This window comes from Aotus nancymaae, unplaced genomic scaffold (genome assembly GCF_030222135.1).
Source record: "Aotus nancymaae isolate 86718 unplaced genomic scaffold, 86718_ANA_hifiasm-v0.15.2.pri h1tg000072l, whole genome shotgun sequence".
Classification (NCBI taxonomy): Eukaryota; Metazoa; Chordata; class Mammalia; order Primates; family Aotidae; genus Aotus; species Aotus nancymaae.
Window position 1 is genome coordinate 15,050,394 of NW_026988487.1, and position 21,722 is coordinate 15,072,115.

Consider the following 21,722-nt stretch of genomic DNA (forward strand, 5'->3'; position numbering starts at 1 on the left):
AAAACTAATTATTCATTGTAGTAGTCCATTTTATAGTTTTTGTAATAGTCAACAAAATTTTGAGTGTGAAAAATTGATGTGTTTTACTATCAAGTACTAGGTCAGGGAACTAATAAAATATGGAATCATTTCCTGATTCCTGATAGTTTTATAGTGTCACAGTAGATAAGTTACTCAGTTATTTTAAGCTTTTCATTTCCTGGTTATCTGAGGAGTTTGCTAAATCTATCATTAGGTGATTTAGTTCTCAAAAAGTCATTATTCTCTTTTTTGTATTTTTTGGAAACCACCCTTGAATTTCTGTCAGCATTTTAATAACAGAATGATTGAAGATTACTGTAATATATAGAGACAATGTTGGAGATTATAAATTATGAAAGATTCAGATTAAGATTGAGTTTCATTTGATTATTGACAAATAGTTGTCATCATTTTACATGATAAAAGTTTATTTTTTTAGGATTTTTGTTATGTGAAACCTTTTCTTCTAATGTTTTTGGTGTTCCATTGTTTTCACTTTTTTGATAGCCATGTTTGTCAAGTAAAATGTAGACTTCTCAGTAAATTCACAACATGCCATTAAAATATGTCCAGGTAGTCTGCAGTGAGGCATTATTTACCATAGCTGCCCTGTTCTCCCTTTTCACAAAAAAGGAATCATTCTCATAGTAGTAGGGACTTCGGCAAAATAATTTATGGTAGAAATAGGCTGGGCATGGTGGCTCACACCTATAATCCCAGCACTTTGGGAGGCCGAGGCGGGTGGATCATGAGGTCAAGAGATCGAGACCATCCTGGTCAACAAGGTGAAACCTTGTCTCTACTAAAAAATACAAAAATTAGCTGGGCATAGTAGTGCACGCCTGTAGTCCCAGCTATTCAGGAGGCTGAGGCAGGAGAATTGCTTGAACCCAGGAGGCAGAGGTTGCGGTGAGCCGAGATCGCGCCATTGCACTCCAGCCTGGGTAACAAGAGTGAAACTCCGTCTCAAAAAAAAAAAAAAAAATGTATGGTAGAAATAAATATTTAATTTTGAAATAATTTGATAAAACAATGTATAGATATTTAAAATCCTCTGGACGTTGGATTTTTTTTTTTTGAGATGGAGTCTCCCTCTGTTCCCCAGGCTGAAGTGCAGTGGCGCAATCTCGGCTCACTGCAACCTCCACCTTCCAAGTTTAAATGATTATTCCTCAGCCTCCCAAGTAGCTGGGACTATAGGTGTGTGCCACCATGCCTATCTGATTTTTGTATTATTTTTATTTTAGTAGAGATGGGGTTTTACCATGTTGATCAGGCTGGTCTCAAACCCCTGACGTCAGGTGACCCGCCTGCTTTGGCCTCCCAAAGTGCTGGGATTAAAGGCATGAGCCACCACACCTGGCTGATATTATTTTTAATAGCTTAGGAAGAGACAATACTAACATATTTGGGAAAACAATTTCTGAAGCAGATGTGCAATGTGATTACAAATTTGTTTTAAAAGTATATAACCAAGATGGGCACGTGGCTCACACCTGTAATCCCACGACTTTGGGAGGCCAAGGTGAGAAGATTACTTGAGCCCAGGAGTTCAAGACTAGCCTGGGCAACATAGGAAGACTCTGTTTCCACAAAAAAATTTAAAAATTAGCTGAGCATAGTGGCATAGGCCTGTAGTTCCACTACTTGGGAGGCTGAGGTAGGAGGACCACTTGACTCCAGGAGGCGGTTGCAGTGAGCCATGATTGTACCATTGCACTCCAGCCTGGGTGACAGTGAAACTCTGTAACATATTTTTTGAGACAGGGACTCGCCATGTTACCCAGCTGGTCTTGAACTCCTGGGCTCAGGTGATCCTCCTGCCTCAGCTTCCCAAAGTGTTGGGATTACAGGCATGAGCCAACCATGCCTACTTAATTCTATACATGCATATATACATATACATACACACAAACATACACACACACATATATTTGAGACATGTACATTTATAGAAAAAATTAGAGGCTGGGTGCAGTGGATCACCTGAGGTCAGGAGTTTGAGACCAGCCTGGCCAACATGGTGAAACCTCGTCTCTACTGAAAATACAAAAAATTAGCCAGGTGTGGTGACACACCCCTGTAGTCCCAGCTACTTGGGAGGCTGAGACAGGAGAATCACTTGAACCTGGGAGACGGAGGTTACAGTGAGCCAAGATCACGCCACTGCACTACAGTCTGGGTGACAGAGCAAGACTCTGTCTCACAAATGATAATAATAAAAGAAAACATTAGAAAAGATATGCACCAAAATGTTTACATTGGTTATCTCTGGATACTAAAATTATGTAAGATTTTTCTTGTTTTTCTGTATTTTGTAAATGTTCTACAGTGAACATGTATTGCATATAGAATCAGAAATAAAATATAGCATTTGTTTTGTTTCATTGAGGGATTGAGGGTTGGGAGGAGGGTATACTTCTGTTAAATTAAATAAAAAGTTGAAAACATTTTTGACCCTGTAAGAGATCAACATTTCAAAGATGAATTTCATCTTACTGATTCTATGAAGTTCAAATAAGGATGCCAAGTACAAGTAACACGTTTATAATTTGGTTCAGTCTTTTATTTTGATGTCTCTAGTGATTTTTCGTTCTTACAGAAAAAAGGTATTCTTAGTGATGTATATTAAACTGCTGCTTTAAATCTATCTACTTAACTAATTTGATTCATTTTTTAAATTTCATATAGGCTAAAGTGATGTCCAATGAAGAGAAAAAATTTCAGCAACATATTCAGGCCCAACAGAAGAAAGAACTGAATAGTTTTCTAGAGTCCCAGAAAAGAGAGTACAAACTTCGAAAAGAGCAGCTTAAAGAGGTACTTATGTCATTAAAGTTTTCAAGCAAATTATCTGCTTATTAATTATATCCAATGGTGATTAACTCATAGAACTATTAGGATAAAATTATCTTTTGTTGTTTGTGGCCACTAAATGGGTATTAGTTTGAATGATGACATTGATTATAATCTTACCCTTAACTGAGTTATTTAGTTGAGTAAGATCTAAAATGAATCATTTCCTGCAAATATACTTTTTTTATGTTTTTATTTTTTATATGTATTTTTTGAGACAGTCTTGTTCTGTTCCACGGCTGGACTGCAGTGGCACGATCATAGCTCACTGCAGCTTCGACCTCCCATGCTCAAGCAATCCTGCCTTAGCCTCCCAAGTAGCTGGGCCACAGGGCACACACCACCACTCCTGACTAATTATTAAATTTATTTTTTGTAGAGACAGGGTCTTGCCATGTTGCCCAAGCTGGTCTCACACTCCTGGCTCAAGCAATGTGCCCACCTTAGCTTCCTAAAGTGCTGGGATTATCGGCATAAGCCACCGCACCTAATCACATTTGTTACTTTAAAAGTAAACAATAATATCTTACTTTTGGATCAGAAGATTATAATTGTTCTTATGTCAGTTTATATGTAGAATAAGAGTAAGTGGGATATTTGCTTATCAGTTTTTTTTAAAGTAGAATATGCTGATTCTTTCTTTGTGACTACAGGGTTTCATATTGGCCCTTTCTTGTGCTGCCTTTTTTTGTTGTAGAGACAAGAGTCTTACTCTGTCAAACAGACTAGAGTGCAGTGGCGCGATCTTGGCCAATCTTGGCTCACTGCAACCCATCCCCCACATCGATACAGGTGTGCGCCACCATGCCTGGCTAATTTTTATATATATTTTTTAGTAGAGATGGAGTTTCAACATGTTAGCCAGGCTAGTCTCAAACTCCTGACCTCAGGCAATCCACCCACCTCAGCCTCCCAAAGTGCTGGGATTACAGGCATGAGCCACCATGCCTGGCTCTTGTGCTGCCCTCCCCCCTTTTTTTTTTTGAGACGGATTCTCACTCTGTCGCTCAGGCTCGGGTGCAGTGGTGCAATCTTGCCTCACTGCCACCTCTGCTGCCCAGGTTCAAGCAGTTCTCCTGCCTCAGCCTCCTGAGTAGCTGGGATTACAGGCGCCTCTCACTGCACCTGGCTAATTTTTGTATTTTTAATAGAGGTAGGGTTTTACCATATTGACCTCATGATCCGCCCACCTTGGCCTCCCATAGTGCTGGGATTACAGGTGTGAACCACTGTGCCCAGCCAACAGCTTCTTAAAGAGGATCATTATTCAAGATAGTCATCAGGACAAAAAAATGATACGTCTTTTAATTTACCCCTGCGTCTTACAGGCTGACTGAAATTTTTAGTCCCCCCATATAATTAATTAGCACACTGTGATACATTGATTGATTTTGATAAAATAAGTATAATCTACTAGATACTAATGCTTTTTGTGTGTATAGGAATTTACCTTATAATCAGATATGTACGTCTTGTGTACATATTGGTGGCACCAAGACTTGCTCTATACAAAACTCACTCTGCCAAGTGAGCTTCATTGACAAGATTTTTCCAACACTAAAGGGTATAACTTGCAATATATTCCCATGACTATAATTCCAAAGCCAAAAATAATGATAATAATAAAAATTTTAAAATAAATAAATAAATAAATAAATAAAAGGCTGGCATGGTGGCTCACGCCTGTAATCCAAGCACTTTGGAGGCCAAGGCGGGCAGATCGCCTGAGGTCGGGAGTTCAAGACCAGACTGACCAACATGATGAAACTCCGTCTTTAAAAATAAATAAATAAATAACAATAATAATAATTCCAAAGTCAAACTCTATACTGGAAGTTTAAGTTTGAAACAATAGTAAAATAGAGTTTCCAACTATAAATAAATCTCCAACAAAATGCAGTTGTTCTGTTTTCCAGGGAAATGAGAGTTTAGCTTTATGGATTAGTTTAGATAATCCTTTAGGCATATACCATATAGTCAAACTAATAAATTCATTTTCTTTTAGAAGCTAGATATTTGTATATGTATTTGTGTTCATTTAGAACAATGATTCTCAGTAGAAAGGAAGGGACATATCAGAGTCTTGGTGGGGAAAGTTCCCTGACAGAAGATTTTGAAAAAGATAACCCAGATATGGCCAGGTGCAGTGACTCATACCTGTAACCCCAGCACTTTGGGAGGCCAAGGAGGGTGGATCACTTGAGGTCAGGAGTTCAAAACCAGCCTGCCCAACATGGCGAAAACCCTGTCTCTACTAAAAAATAAAAAAAATTGGCTGGGCATGGTGGCACACACCTGTAATTCCAGCTACACAAGAGGGTGAGGCAGGATAATTGCTGTAAACTGGGAGGTGGAGGTTGCAATGAACTGAGATTGTGTCACTGCACTGCAGCCTGAGTTCAAAGCAAGACTCCGTCTCAAAAAGAAAAAGATAACCAGCTATAATACTCTACACATGTGCCCATGTTATTCCTCTGTCTTTCCATAGTGTGCATACACATAAACTCTTAAGTACTAATTTATGTGCTTTTTATTTGTATGTGTTTGAATATTTTATTAACTAAAGGGAAAGACCATGAGGTCATCTAGTAGTCTTGAAAAATGATCCTATACCTAAGAAAGATGCACTATTTACGTTCTGAGCAATGTTGATGGTTTTTTGTTTTGTTTTGTTTTTTTGAAACAGGGTTTTGCTCTGTCACCTAGGCTGGAGTACAGTGGCACAAACACTGTTCACTGCAGCCTTGACCTCCCAGGCTGAAGCAGTCGTCCCACCTCAGCCTTCTAAGTAGTTGGAACCACAGATGCACATCACCACACCCAGCTAATTTTGTAATTTATTTTTTTGTAGAAACAGTGTTGCCATATTCCCCAAACTGGTCTCAAACTTGCTCAAGCAGTCCTCCAACCTTGGCCTCCCAGAGTGCTAGGATTACAGACAGATGTGAGCCACCATGCCTGGCCATAGAATGCTAATACTAGTATATTTTTTATCTAAAAAGTATCAAGGCCAGAGTGGTGGGTGGCTCATGCTTTTAATCCCAGCACTATGGGAGGCTGAGGTGGGAGGATTGCTTGAGCCTAGGAATTCAAGACCAGCCTGGGCAACATGGTGAGACGCTATCTCTACAAAAAACAAAAAATTAGCCAGGCACGGTGGCACACACCTATGGTCTGAGCTACTCAGTAGTCTGAGGTGGGAAGATCACTCAAACCTGGGAGGTCCATGCTGCAGTTAGCTGAATTCATGCCAATGCATTCCAGCCTGGGTCACAGAGCAAAATTCTTTCTTAAAAATTCTAGAGTTTGCTTCGTTGAGTATATCACCAGTTTTTTCACACTGCTTAATATAAATGCATTTTTATTGAGATAGTTTGTGAGTTGATATTTAAACAATGTAGAAAATCATGAGTTTTGATTTGTTTGGTCGTTATTAATCCTGAAAATTAAATACTACTCATAAAGTAGGTCCCTATTCTCCCGTGGTTTTATTTTCCATTTAATTTCTAGTTTGAGTCCTTCCATAATTTTACCAAAAATCAAGGATGTCAAAAACCAAGAAGTGAGATGTTTAACTTTATTTTTGCCCTAGTTCATGCATGATTTTTACCTGAAAGCACTATCTTCTGTCTCTTTTTGGGAAGGTTTTAAAGAAGGATGTGTTTTACTTTATTAACCAGTCATTGTGTCGAAGTTAGGAACCATCAGGAATGTAGCTGTGCAGAGATGAAAGTTACACGTTTTCTGGTGTACATATCTCTTTCTTTTCCGATTTAGTGGGTAACTCAAGAAAGATGTAAATACTACCTGCCTTCTAGAGGTCATTGCCCTGCCTGAGCATTAGAGAAGAAACACACTTAAGAACTTTTATTTAAAATTTACCAATACAAAATGATAGCATCCACATAGGTAATTTTTATGATTTTTCTTTTTTTTTTTTTTGAGATGGAGTTTCACTCTGTTGCCCATGCTGGAGTGCAGTGGTGTGATCTCAGCTCACTGCAACCTCTGCCTCCTGGATTCAAGCGATTCTCCTGCCTCAGCCTCCCAAGTAGCTGGGACTACAGGTGCCTGCCACCATGCCCAGCTAATTTTTGTTGTATTTTAATAGAGACAGGGTTTCACCATGTTGGCCATGCTGGTCTCGAACTCCTGACCTCAGATAATCCACCCACCTCGGCCTCCCAAAGTGCTGGGATTACAGGCGTGAGCCACCACACTCGACTCCTGTGTTTTTTGTTTTTTGCGACATAGTGTCACTGGAGTGCAGTGGTGCAATCTCAGCTCACTGCAACCTCTGCCTCCTGAGCTCAAGCGATTCTCCTGCCTCAGCCTCCTGAGTAGCTGGGACTACAGGTGCACACCACTACACCCAGCTAATTTTGTATTTTAGTAGAGTTGGGGTTTCGTCATGTTTGCCAGGCTGGTCTCAAACTCTTGACCTCAGGTGATCTGTCTGCCTTGGACTCCCATAGTGCTGGGATTACAGGCATGAGCCACCATGCTCAGCCCTATTTTTGTGTATTTTTCACTGAGTTGTTTTTTATATTGCCAGGAGCTAAATGAAAACCAGAGTACCCCCAAAAAAGAAAAACAAGAGTGGCTTTCAAAGCAGAAGGAGAATATACAGCATTTCCAAGCAGAGGAAGAAGCTAACCTTCTTCGACGTCAGAGGCAATACCTAGAGCTGGAATGCCGTCGCTTCAAGAGAAGAATGTTGCTTGGGCGTCATAACTTAGAGCAGGACCTTGTCAGGGAGGTAAGTCTGAATGATGAGAAATTTTACATTCTTTATCTAAACAATCTTTCCTGAAAATATTCCAATCCCATTCTAGTCTCAGGGACTTTGCACTTATACTTGCCTCTGTCTGAATCATTCTTCCCCAGATATTCACATGGATTGTTTGCTCCCTGTATGCCTTTACTCAGATGTCATTTCCTCAGAATCTCTTTCTTAACCACGAACTTTTTTTTTTTTTTTTTTTGAGACAGAGTCTTGCTATGTTGCCAAGGCTGGAGTGCAGTGGCACCATCTTGGCTCACTGCGACCTCTGCCTCCTGGGTTTAAGCGATTCTTGTGCCTCAGCCTCCCAAGTAGCTAGGATTACAGGTGTGCACCACCACACCCAGCTAATTTTTGTATTTTTAGGAGGGATAGGCTTTCGCCATGTTGGCCAGGCTGGTCTTGAACTCCTGGCCTCATGCGGTCTGCCCGCCTCAGCCTCCTGAAGTGCTAGGATTACAGATGTGAGCTGCCATGCCCAGCCTTAACCAACTAACTAATACATTCTTCTTCCTTCTTGAAATATTATTCTTTGCAGCTGGGTGTGGTAACTAATCCCAAAACTTTGGGAGGCCAAGACAGGCAGATCACTTGATCCTAGGAGCTTGAGACCAGCCAAGGCAACATGACGAATCCCTATCTCTACAAAAAATATGTGTACATAAAAATTAGCTGGGTACAGTGGTGTGCACCTGTAGTCCGAACTACCTGGGAGACTGAGGCATGAATATTGCCTGAGCCCAGGAGGTTGAGGCTACAGTGAGCCATGATCATACCACTGCATTCCAGCCTGGGCTGCAGAGCAAGACCCTGTCTCAAACAGACAACTAACTAAATACATATATTGTTCTTTGCACATCTCTTTCTCACATGAACATGTGTGTGTTCACAAAAGCATGTGTTTCTTCAGGGTAGGGAAGTTGTTCCTGACTCCCTCACTAGAATGGAAGTTGTATGAAATCACAGAATTGATGCAGTTTTTTTTTTTAATCTACCAGTTTCTGATTCATAGTAGGCATTCAATAAATATTAACTAATTCACAACTGAAAAATGAAAAATACTGATTTTATTTTTTATATCTTTTTTTTTAATTTTTTTGAGACAGAGAGTTTGTTCTTTTGCCCAGGCTCGAGTGCAGTGGCATGATCTTGGCTCACGGCAACCTCCGCCTCTTAGGTTCAAGCCATTCTCCTGCCTCGGACTCCCAAGTAGCTGGGACTACAGACATGTGCCACCATGCCCAGCTATTTTTTTTTTTTTTCTTTTTGAGTTGGAGTTTTGCTCTTGTTGCCCAGGCTGGAGCGCAATGGTGTCATCTTGGCTCACCACAACGTCCACCTCCTGGGTTCAGTTCAAGCAGTTCTCCTGCCTCAGCCTCCTGAGTCACGGGGATTATAGGCACGCACCACCACACTTGGCTAATTTTGTATTTTTACTAGAGATCGGGTTTCTCCCATGCTGGTCAGGCTGGTCTCGAACTCCTGACCTCAGGTGATCCACCTGCCTCGGCCTCCCAAAGTGCTGGGATTAAAAGGCGTGATCCACCTTGCTGTGCCTAATTTTTGTATTTTTAGTCTAGAGACGGGGTTTCACCATGTTGACCAGGCTGGTCTCGAACTCCTGACCTCAAGTGATTTGCCTGCCTCGGCCTCCCAAAGTGCTGGAATTACAGGCATTAGCCACCACACCCAGCCCAAAAATATTTTTAAAAATTGGCTGGAGCCAGGTGCGGTGGTGTGTGCCTGTAGTCGCAGCTATTGGGAGACTGAGGCTGGAGGATCTCTTGAGTCCCGGAGTTCTGGGCTATAGTGCGCTATGCCGATCGGGTATCCGCACTAAGTTTGGCATCAATATGGTGACCTTCTGGGAGTGGGGGACCACCAGATTGCCTAAGGAGGGGTGAACCGGCCCAGGTCGGAAATGGAGCAGGTCAAAACTCCTATGCTGATCAGTAGTGGGATCACGCCTGTGAATAGCCACTGCACTCCAGCCTGGGAAACGTAGCGAGACCCCATCTCTTTTTTTATAAAAAAAAGAAAAAAGAAAAAAAAAATTGGCTGGACATGGTGGCACTTACCTGTTGTCCCTATTACTCAGGAGGCTGAGGCAGGAGGATTGCTTGAGCCCAGGAGCTCTTGGCTACAGTGAGGTATGATTGTGCCACTGTACTCCAATCTTTGTGACAGAGTGAGACCCTGTCTCTAAAAATGAAAATTAAAAATCTGGCTGGGTACAGGGGCTCATGCCTATGATCCCAGAACTTTAGGAGGCCGAGACAAGTGGAACACTTGAGGTCACGAGTTTGAGACCAGCCTGGCCAACATGGTGAAACCTCATCTTTACTAGAAATACAAAAATTAGCCAGGCATGATAGTGCTTACCTGTAATCCCAGCTACTTTGGAGGCTGAGGCAGAAGAATCACTTGAACCCAGAAGGCGGAGGTTGCAGTGAGTCAAGATGGCACCATTGCACTCCAGCCTGGACAACAGAGTGACACTTGGTCTCAAAAAAAAATATTTTATGTACTGATGTGATTCTGGATACGTGTGTGTTATATTATTAAATTAATTAAATTAAAGCCAGTTTTGTGCCTAAAACATATATTGTTCAGTTTTTAAAACTGTATGTTTTTGTATAATAAACTAATCAGAATAAACTTGGGGAAGGTTGAGAAGCACATGCACCAAACTGTTGACCTCTGGGGAGAGAGTTTGCAAAGGCAAAAGGAGCAAGATTTTTACATTGTAGATGTTAAGTGTTTACTTGTTTCCAATATGAAGCAAAAATTTTTTTTTTTTTTTTTTTTTTTTTTTGAGACGGAGTTTCGCTCTCGTTACCCAGGCTGGAGTGCAATGGCGCGATCTCGGCTCACCGCAACCTCCGCCTCCTGGGTTCAGGCAATTCTGCTGCCTCAGCCTCCTGAGTAGCTGGGATTACAGGCACACGCCACCATGCCCAGCTAATTTTTTGTATTTTTAGTAGAGACGGGGTTTCACCATGTTGACCAGGATGGTCTCGATCTCTTGACCTCGTGATCCACCCGCCTCGGCCTCCCAAAGTGCTGGGATTACAGGCGTGAGCCACCGCGCCCGGCAAAGCAAAAATTTTTTAAGAATCTATTTAAAAAATTTTTAGACCCTTGTGAGGTCTAAAAGGAATAACATTTATTGTGTACCATGTGCTATGTATTATTCTGAGAACTTTCTGGTTTTTGACTCATTTCATCTTCACATTAAATCTGTACAATAGCTATCTTACATGCACTTGAGAAATGATGAAACTGAAGCACAATTAGTTTAACTAACCGAGAGGCTTATTACTCACAAGTAGCAGAGCAAGAATTTAGAAAACAGGCAGTATAGCTCTCTAGTGTCCATGTTCTTAATCACTGCACTAACCAGAGTAGACTGCATGTAAAAGAATTGAATAGACTGGGCGCGGTGGCTCACAACTGTAATCCCAGCACTTGGAGAGGCCGAGGTGGGCGGATCACAAGGTCAAGAGATCGAGACCATCCTGGCCAACATGGTGAAACCCCATCTCTACTAAAAATACAAAAAAAAAATTAGGTGGGCGTGGTGGCGCTCGCCTGTAGTCCCAGCTACTTGGGAGGCTGAGGCAGGATAATTGCTTGAACCTGGGAGGCGGAGGTTGCAGTGAGCCAAGATCGCGCCACTGCACTCCAGCCTGGCGCCTGGTGATGGAGCGAGACTGTCTCAAAAAAAAAAAAAAAAAGAATTGAATAGAATACTCTGAAGAAATTGAAAGGATAACTTGGGAGCCCTCTTCAAATATAAAATTAGTAAGTAAACAAAAGAATGTTCAAATCCTTGCTACAGAAGAAAATAAAAATTTTTAAAAATTAACAAAAAAATGTTAAACCTCTTGATATAGATTTAATAATATCTTAAGCTAATGGCAATAAAATAATATGAATAAATAGTAAATGAATATGATAAGGAAATTTGTGCTACTATGCCCATTTATACAAGTAACAACTCTAATATTTACTATGCAACTATAATTGAATCACTGGGTTAGTTACATCTGTTTACTGGTTATTCTGTTTCTTAGGATTTTTTTCTGGCATTATACAGCTGTAAATTATACCTTTGTTTTTTTGTGTTATGGATTAGGAGTTAAACAAAAGACAGACTCAAAAGGACTTAGAGCATGCCATGCTACTTCGACAGCATGAATCCATGCAAGAACTGGAGTTCCGCCACCTCAACACAATTCAGAAGATGCGCTGTGAGTTGATCAGATTGCAGCATCAAACTGAGCTCACTAACCAGCTGGAATATAACAAGCGAAGAGAACGAGAACTAAGACGAAAGCATGTCATGGAAGTTCGACAACAGCCTAAGAGTTTGAAGGTATGATTAGCTTAAGCTTTGTGACAACAGGGAAGAGAATGATAAGGTATCCATGTAAGCAGGAAAATTCTTAAGACAAATGTCTAGTCATAAAGAAATTGAGTAAGCTTCTTTTAATTTTTAGCATCTTTAGTTGATTTTAATGTTGAGTGCCAGTTGCTACAGTCTTTTGCTTCTATATTTCACATCAGAATCCAAAAAAGTGGCCTAATTTTTAACCATGGGAAATGCTAGTAAATAAGAATCAAGTTTCTTGTTTTAAATTTACCAAAGGGTAGGGCACGGCATGGTGGCTCACAGCTATAATCTCAGCACTTTGGGAGGCCAACAAAAGCCGATCATCTGAGGACAGGAGTTCGAGACCAGCCTGGCCAACATGGCGAAACCCCATCTCTACTGAAAATACAAAAATTAGTTTGGTGCGGCGGTGCATGCCTATAGTCCCAGCTACTTTGGGGGCTGAGGCAGGAGACGCACTTGAACCCAAGAGGTGGAGGTTGCAGTGAGCCAAGATCATACCACAGCACTCCAGCCTGGTCAACAGAGCAAGACCCTGTCTCAAAAAAAAAATAAAATTTTTTTAATTCACATCTCCAAAGCCACTATTATATTCTACATGTCAACAAGCTAACCATTTGGCTTCTCTCTGTTGTTCCAAGTAATAAAATTTTGGAACCCTAATTTGCTGTAAATATGACTTGTACAAATTTAAAGTGCATTATAAAGTAAAAAGTTTCTAGCTATGTAGCTACCAGTTAGAAAGAAAGAAAAGTTTTCTTCTCTGTGCTTGTTCCTCCAGCCACCTGGTCCATCTCCCTCCATCAAAGTCAAGTACAGTTAACAGTTCTGAAATTTTGAATCTTACAACTTGTAATAAATATTTGAAGGAGTAAAATCACATGAATCTTAATATATAAAACCACCCACTGTATAGTCTGTCATCGATGATAAGCACCTCAATTATTCTGTACATTTTAAACTTTTATTTATATCCAATAAGGCCCAGTTTTCACTGTATTTCCTATTTAAAGTTTCCCCTATACCCCTATCCAACCCTTATAAAAAGGGCTTTTTATAAGCTATTTGATATTTAAACTATAAAACGGTTCTTGATTTTACTCTGAATAACTGTGCTGGAGTAAAGTGAAATTCATTCACAGAGGCAATCTGTGTCAAAATCTAGACGCTACAACACATTCAATAGTATTCTCAATGCCCACCCAACTCCATTCAAACAAGCTTTCCTGAACAAAATATAGAAACAATGTTAAAATGCTTTATTTTTTTCATGTGAATGTGCGTAAAATTTCACTTTGCTGTGTCTTCAAAATAGGTAATTATTTACAGAGTAATTACGTTGACTAGTAATATAACCTTCCTTAGTTAATGCTTAGAAAAATTGGAACTATAATGATTTTTTAGATTTGTTTTTGTAGTGTAGAGGTATATAATCATTTAGCTACAGAATAGACAGTCTCCCATGAAAAGATTTTTAAAACAATATGACAGCAAAATCAATTATGGTTTTAAAGCCAACAGCACCAAGGAATAAACCAAACTGAAAGTCATACCGTAAATCTGATATGACTACATTTCTCTGAGGCTTGGGTGATAGATAGTTGTTTGACATTTAACTGTTTCTTTCTGTTTCCTGTCATTAAAGCCTTTTCCATTTTAAAACTTATAAAAAGTAATCTTGATTCTCTCAGTACATTAAAAGTGAGGAGAAAATGAAGCTTCACTATCATAGTGAGACTTTAAATAAAATGCCTTTCTGATGACAAGTGAGCTAAAAGTTTTCTGTTAGGAAAGAAAAATCACCACTTTACTCTTATTTTCCGTGGATCTGTTTACTTAGCTTGAACATTTTAACACCAAGTTATCACATTTCTATTTACTTAAGTAGTTGTTGCCTCTTCCAATTTTCTCCTTAAGTAACAGAGCCAGAATTTACAATATAGCATCAACTGTGTTTGATGGAGGAGAGGAGCCTGCAGTTTGAACATTTTATTTATGTTGATTAGGATTTGTGGGGGTGGGGTGCTATTTCTATGGAAAGGGTCGGGTGAAAATCTGCTGCCTACTCCGCTGTTTCTTTAGCTGCCATCCAGATGATGCTTTGTCAGCACAAAATGAGTAGAAATAAATGTAACTTGCATTCATCTCTTTCATTTGAGTCACACATTGAAGGATATAGTTTATTCTTAGTATAAGCATTAATTTTACTCTTGTTAAAGAAAAAAATTTCAAGGAGTTCATTTTTCTCATAAGGCAGGGACAAGGAATGATTGCAGTATTCCTGGCAAAATGTTTGGTTTAGTGTGTTTGTGTTGTTTTGAAACGGAGTTTTGCTCTTGTCACCTAGACTGGAGTGCAGTGTTGTGATGTTGGCTCACTGCAACCTCTGCCTCTCAGGTTAAAGTGATTCTCATGCCTCGGCCTCCAGAGTAATTGGGATTACAGGCACCCACAAACACACCCAGCTGATTTTTGTATTTTTAGTAGAGACTGGGTTTTACCATGTTGGCCCCACTGGTCTCAAACTCCTGACCTCAGGTGATCCACTCGCTTTGGCCTCCCAAAGTGCTAAGATTACAGGCGTGAGCCACCGCACCCAGCCCAGCACAATGTTTTAAAAAGAAAAACTTTTGGGCCAGGTGTGGTGGCTCACGCCAGTAATCCCAGCACTTTGGGAGGCCAAGGCGGGTGGATCACAAGGTCAGGAGTTTGAGACCAGCCTGGCCAAGATGGTGAAACCCCGTCTCTACTAAAAATACAAAAATTAGCTGGGTGTAGTGGCAGGCTATTATCACAGCTACTCAAGAGGCTGAGGCAGGAGAATCGCTTGAACCCAAGAGGTGGAAGTTGCAGTGAGCCGGGATCACCCCGCTGCACTCTAGCCTGGGCGACAGAGCAAGACTTCATCTCAAAAAAAAAAAAAAACTTTTGGCCAGGCGTGGTGGCTCACACCTGTAATCCCAGCACTTTGCGAGGCCGAGGTCTAGAGATCGAGACCATCCTGGCAAACATGGTGAAACCCTGTCTCTACTAAAAACAAAAATTAACTGGGCGTGGTGGCACGCGCCTGTAGTCTCAGCTACTTGAGAGGCTGAGGCAGGAGAATCACTTGAACCCAGGAGGCAGAGGTTTCAGTGAGCCGAGATCACGCCACTACACTCTGGCCTGGCAACAGGGTGAGACTGTCTCAAAATTAAATAAATACTCTTAAAAGAAAGGATGCTGTTTTACTGAGGCAGAAGGGTACTATCTAAATTTCATTGTTTCATTTCTATCTAGAAGCACTTGGAACAATTTTGTTAACCATGAATGATTTTTTGTTTTTGTTTGTTTGTTTTCAGTCTGTTACCCAGGCTGGAGTGCTCACTGCAACCTCTGCCTCCCAGCTTCACACGATTCCCCTGCCTCGGCCTCCCAAGTAGCTGGGATTGCAGGCATGCACCACCACACCCAGCTAATTTTTGTATATTTAGTAGAGACGGGATTTCACCATATTGGCCAGGCTGATCTTGAATGCCTGACTTCAAGAGATCCATCTGCCTCAGGCTCCCAGACTGCTAGGATTACAGGTGTGAGCCACCACACCCAGCCTAAGAATGATATTTTAAAATGGTGCTACTCAGGCTGAGCAACATAGTGAGACCCTGTCTCTACAAAAAATTACCAGCCATAGGGTAGCATAGGGAGACTTCATCTCTTATTAAAAAAAAAAAAAAAAAAAAAGAGGCTAAGCATGATGACATGACTGTGGTCCTAGCTACTCAGGAGGCTAAAAGGCAAGAGGATTACTTGAGCCCAGGAGGTTGAGGCTGTGGTGAGCCATGATCATGCCACTGCACTCCAGCCTGGGTGACAGAGTGAGACCCCCCATCTCAAAAAACAAAAAAAAAAGAAAAGAGAAATTAAAAAGTCAGCCAGACGTGGTGGTGCCTCACACCTGTAATTCCAGCTACTTGGGAGGCTGAGGTAGGAGGATTGCTTGACCATGGGAGGTCAGGGATGCAGTGAGCCATAATCATGCCACTGTGACACAGACTACATCTCAAAAGCAGTGCTACTAAACATAGCTAAACTAAGAGTTTCTCTTACTAGCTAGACATTTCTTGACCCCCTCACTCACAGAATAAAGACATATTACTAGAATCTAGTGCCTCAGATGGTGAAAAATACAGAAAGGTATATTTAATGTGTAAATTTGGTCACATATCCATTTATTGCATGATGAATCAACCAATCAATACCTGGCAGTATTTATATTAAGGTAAAATAATTTCAACTATAGGTTCTGCCTCAGAGCAGTAAATGAATGTTTTCTCACTTGTAGGGTAAACTAGTATACTTTACAGAAATAGATCTCAACTTATTAAAACTTTTTAAAATCTGAGTTCATGGAATACTCAAACCTGGTGATTAACCAAACACTAAAGCTAAAGGTCTTCTGTCTCTAAACTTAAATTTTTTTTTTTTTTTTGAGACAGAGTCTCACTCTGTTGCCCAGGCTGGAGTGCAGTGGTGCAGTCTCAGCTCACTGCAACTTCTGCCTCCCAGGTTCAAGTGATTGTCCTGCCTGTCTTCTGAGTAGCTGGGATTACAGTCACGTGCCACCATGCCCAGCTAATTTTTGTATTTTTAGTAGAGACGGGGTTTCACTATGTTGGTCAGGCTGATCTTGAACTCCTGACCTCGTGATCTGCCTGCCTCAGCCTCCTAAAATGCTGGGATTACAGGTGTGAGCCACCGCACCTGGCCACTTAAATTATTTTCATCTCAGAAATGTTTATATACTGTAGTTCATGTCTCTTACCCCAAGAAGAGGGTTGTCTCCTCCCTTGCCTCATAACTTTTGTTTAACCTGTGAAAGATTAGTGTTTTTTGTTTTTATTTTTTGTGGGTTTTTTGTTTTGTTTTTTTGATACAGAGTCTCGCTCTGTCACCCAGGCTGGAGTACGGTGGTGCAGTCTTAGCTCACTGCAGCCTCCACCTCCTGGGTTCAAAGGATTCTTGTGCCTCAGTCTCTTGAGTAGCTGGTATTACAGGCACACGTCACCATGCCAGGCTAATTTTTATATTTTTAGTAGAGACACGGTTTCACCATGTTGGCCAGGCTGGTCTCAAACTCCTGGCCTCAAATGATCTGCCCACCTCAGCCTCCCAAAGTGCTGGGGATTACAGGCGTGAGCCACCATGTCTGGCCAAGATTAGTTAACTTGACTGACTTAAGTTTTTGCTTATGTTAAAGAGTAAACCATTGCTAAGTATATCTCTACCTAGTTTATTCTCTTAAGGAAAAGACCACTGAAATAACAATATTAATCAATTTATAATAGAGACCTAAGTCAGCTTCATGTTTGGTACATAAACTATATAGTTGGAGTTGAGACTGTCATTAAAAGAAACGGGGCTGGGCGTGGTGGCTCACGCCTGTAATCCCAGCACTTTGGGAGGCCCCAGCACTTTGGGAGGCCAAGGCGGGCAAATTGCCTGAAGTCAGGAGTTCAAGACCAGCCTGGTCAACATCTCTACTAAAAATAGAAAAATTGGCCAAGTGTGGTGGTGCATGCCTATAATCTATGCTACTTGCAAGGCTGAGGCAGGCAAATCACTTGAATCAAGGAGATGGAGGCTTCAGTTAGCCAAGATCATGCCACTGCCCTCCAGCCTGGGAGACAGAATGAGACTCTGTCTCAAAAAAAAGAAATTACAGTAAAGTGGTTCTGAAAAGAACAGAATAAATGTGCTTTCTGTCTCTAGATTGGGTAAGATACTCTCTTATCAATAAAGTGCATTTATATCTTTTTTTTTTTTTTTTTTTTTTTGAGAGCTTTGTCTTGCTCTGTTGTTCAGCCTAGAGTGCAATGATGCAGTCACAGCTCACTGCAGCCTAGAACTCCTGGGCTCAAGTGATCCTTCTGCCTCAGCCTCCCTAATAGCTAGGACTACAGGTGCATATCACCATGCCTGGCTAATTTTAAAAACTGCTTTGTAGAAATGGGGTCTCACTATGTTGCTCAGGCTAGTCTGGAACTCCTGACCTACAAACAATCCTGCCTTGGCCTCCCAAAGTAGTGAGATCACAGACGTGAGCCGCCATAAATCTATTACAATTAATTCATGAGAAAAAATTTAATTTTCTAAGCCAGGCACAGTGGCTCATGCCTGTAATTACTGTACTTTCAGAGGCTGAGGTGGGAGGATCACTTGAGGCCAGAAGTTTGAAACCAGCTTGGGCAACATCAGGAAACCACATCTCTACCAAAAAAAAAAAAAAAAAAAGCCAGAACCTGGGTATGGTGTCTCACACTGGTAATCCTAGCAATTTGGAGGCCAAGACAGGTGGATTGCTTGAGCCCAGGAGTTCGAGACCAGCCTAGGCAACATGGTGAAACCCTGTCTTTACAAAAAAATACAAAAATTGGCCAGGTGCAGTGTTTCACGCCTGTAATCCCAGCACTTAGGAGGCTGAGGCAGGCAGATCACTTGAGATCAGGAGTTGAAGACCAGCCTGGCCAACATGGTAAAACCCCATCTCTACTAAAAAAACAAAAATTAGCTGGGCGTGGTGGCACATGCCTATAATCCCAGCTACTCTGGAGGCCGAGGGAGGAGAATCACTTGAACCTGGGAGGTGGTGGTTGCAGTGAGCTGAGATGGTGCCATTGCACTCCGGCCTGGGTGACAGAATGAGACTCCATCTCAAAAAAAAAAAAATTAGCTGGATGTGGTGGCTCACACATGTGGTCCCAGCTACTCAGGAGGCTGAAGTGGGAGGATTTCTTGAGCATAGCCTCCTATCTCTGTCACCTCCTCATATCTCCTCACCCTGTCACCCAGGCTGGAGTGCAGTGGTGCACTCCAGCCTGGGTGACAGAGTGAGACCCCATCTCAGAAAAGAAAAGAAATGTAATTTTCTGTCATGAATATGCATAGTAATCAAAGCTGATTTTAATATCTACTCAAGTCACTAATCTTATTAGTGAAACAACAGATATTGTTTGAAGTCCTGTGATAAATGGGGTTCTTTATGTCCTAATATTTTAAATGAGGTTTTTTTCTTGTAAAACTGCATAAAATTAGGTCAGCAGTTTGGCCCAATAGCCAAGTGCAAAAAGTACCTGCAACCTTATGATCTGACCTTTTTGGTTTTCCTCTTTTTTCCTAATATCTTTATTTTCATGTATGTAAGCATAACACATACCAAATGCCTTATGTTACTACTTAAATAAACCTATTTTTTTTTTCTTCTCAGTCTAAAGAACTCCAAATAAAAAAGCAGTTTCAGGATACCTGCAAAATCCAAACCAGACAGTACAAAGCATTAAGAAATCACCTGCTGGAGACTACACCAAAGAGTGAGCACAAAGCTGTCCTGAAACGGCTCAAGGAGGAGCAGACCCGGAAATTAGCTATCTTGGCTGAGCAATATGATCACAGCATTAACGAAATGCTCTCCACACAAGCCGTGAGTTTGCTTTTCTTGGGCAAAACAGATTTAGTGCCCCTTTTCTTCCACCTGAATGAAATCACAGCAATTACACTAGTTGGAAATGATAGCTCTCCTGCAACTCGGGAAATATGGTGGTGGTTCATTTTCTTCCTGTTCTCAACATTGCTTGAAAATGTCATGATGCATGTAGAATTCTCATTGATACATTTAGACATGAGGTTCTAAATAGGTTCCCTGCCAGCACAAATCCCAACACCTTATTAAGATTGGAACAACAGCTTTGGGAAGCAATGGGCAAAAGATATTATTATAATGGGAATAAAAATGGTTGTGTGTGAGTACAAATACTTTTTTTTTTTTTTTTGAGATGGAGTTTTGCCCTTTCGCCCTGGCTGGATTGCAGTGGTGCAGTCTCAGGTCACTGTAACCTCTGCCTTCTAGGCTAAAGCAATTCTCCTGCCTTGGCCTCCCGAGTAGCTGGGATTACAGGTGCAAAATATTTTCTATATAAGAGCTTTGTGAACTTTTTTTTAAAGGGCCAGATAAGGCCAGGTGCAGTGACTCACACCTGTAATCCCAGCACTTTGGGAGGCCTAGGCGGGTGGACCACCTGAAGTCAAGCATTTGAGACCAGCCTGGCCAACATGGCAAATGCCTATCTCTACTAAAAATACAAAAATTAGCCAGGCATGGTGGTGGGCACCCATAATTCCAGCTGCTCAGGAGGCTGAGGTGGGAGGATCACTTGAACCCGGGAGGCGGAGGTTGCAATGAGCTAAGATTGCACCACTGCACTCCAGCCTAGGTGACAAAGCAAGACTCCGTTTCAAAAAAGAAAAAAGGAGGGGCCAGGTAAATCATTTTTATGGCCAGATAAGACTTTTTAGGCAGGAGGCAAAACTAAGGATATTATGTGGATACTTATATAACCATTTAAGATACAAACCTTTCAAAATGAAAACACCATTCTTAGCTCATGGGCTGCAAAAAACAACAAAATAGGCACCTGCCCATACTTTGTTTGTAGACTGTAATTTGCTAGTCTTTGTTTTACAGTTATTTCCACTACAGATGAAGAGATGAGATTTATGTCACCTAATAAGATTCTAGGTGTTTCTTAAGAAAAATAGGGTTATTCAGGCATCCTCCAAATAGCTTGTGATACCTTTTTCTTCATAATGCTATTATTGGCTATTCTGTCTTTCTTTTTCAGAGATGTTTACTCTAAGATACAAGAGAGAAAAATAGTCTAAACTACAAAAGAGTAGTCTATCTTCTAACACTCCTTCTCCTTTCCATAGGTCATGAATAGATAGCTAACAGTAGGTTATATCTGTTTTCTCTCTCAGCTGCGTTTGGATGAAGCACAGGAAGCAGAGTGCCAGGTTTTGAAGATGCAGCTGCAGCAGGAACTGGAGCTGTTGAATGCATATCAGAGCAAAATCAAGATGCAAGCTGAGGCACAACATGATCGAGAGCTTCGGGAGCTTGAACAGAGGGTCTCCCTCCGGAGGGCACTCTTAGAACAAAAGGTATAAGTAATAGAAGGAAAAGTCATTGTTCTTGAATCAGCTTTTGTCAAAAACGTTTTATATATATATATATATGTTTTTTGTTTGTTTTTTTGAGACAGAGTTTCGCTCTTGTTGCCCAGGCTGGAGTGCAATGGCGCATTCTCAGCTCACCGCAACCTCCGCCTCCTGGGTTCAAGCGATTCTCCTGTCTCAGCCTTCCAAGTAGTTGGAATTACAGGCGTGTGCCACCATGTCTGGCTAAGTTTTTGTATTTTTAGTAGAGACGGGGTTTTACCATGTTGGCCAGGGTGGTCTCGATCTCTTGACCTGGTGATCCACCCTCCTCGGCCTCCCAAAGTGCTGGGATTACAGGCGTGAGCCACCACGCCCAGCTGATTAAGGATTTTATTTATTTGTTTATTTATTTATTTTTGGCTTTTAACAATATATTTTCATGTTGGCAGAGGTCACATTAGATTTTTTTCACAATACCACATTTCCTGAATTCTAGTTATCACAGCAGGTTTTTCTTTAAAATTATTGATTCACTAATGAACTTTATCATTAATGAGCTCTAAAAATCAAGGGAATATAATTAAGTAGTAATTGCTAGAGAAAAGATATGGGTGTATGAAGACAGTCAGTTGAATTTGAGAGTAGCAGCTTTGGCTCCTTGCTCCTCACTTGTGTGTACCTAGCTTGCTCTAC

General features: G+C 41.1%; 1 protein-coding gene across 2 annotated transcripts in view; it reads left to right on the forward strand.

Moving 5' to 3' along the window:
• The window catches only part of TAOK1 (TAO kinase 1), a 180,113-nt gene that overhangs the window by 144,387 nt on the left and 14,004 nt on the right, over positions 1-21,722 (forward strand). For both annotated transcript variants that reach the window (XM_012449312.3, XM_012449313.3), the window contains 5 exons: positions 2,713-2,841; positions 7,433-7,636; positions 11,799-12,038; positions 19,303-19,515; positions 20,850-21,032. In XM_012449312.3, the coding sequence (XP_012304735.1) occupies positions 2,713-2,841; positions 7,433-7,636; positions 11,799-12,038; positions 19,303-19,515; positions 20,850-21,032 (969 nt within the window). The remainder of the gene's footprint in view (positions 1-2,712; positions 2,842-7,432; positions 7,637-11,798; positions 12,039-19,302; positions 19,516-20,849; positions 21,033-21,722) is intronic.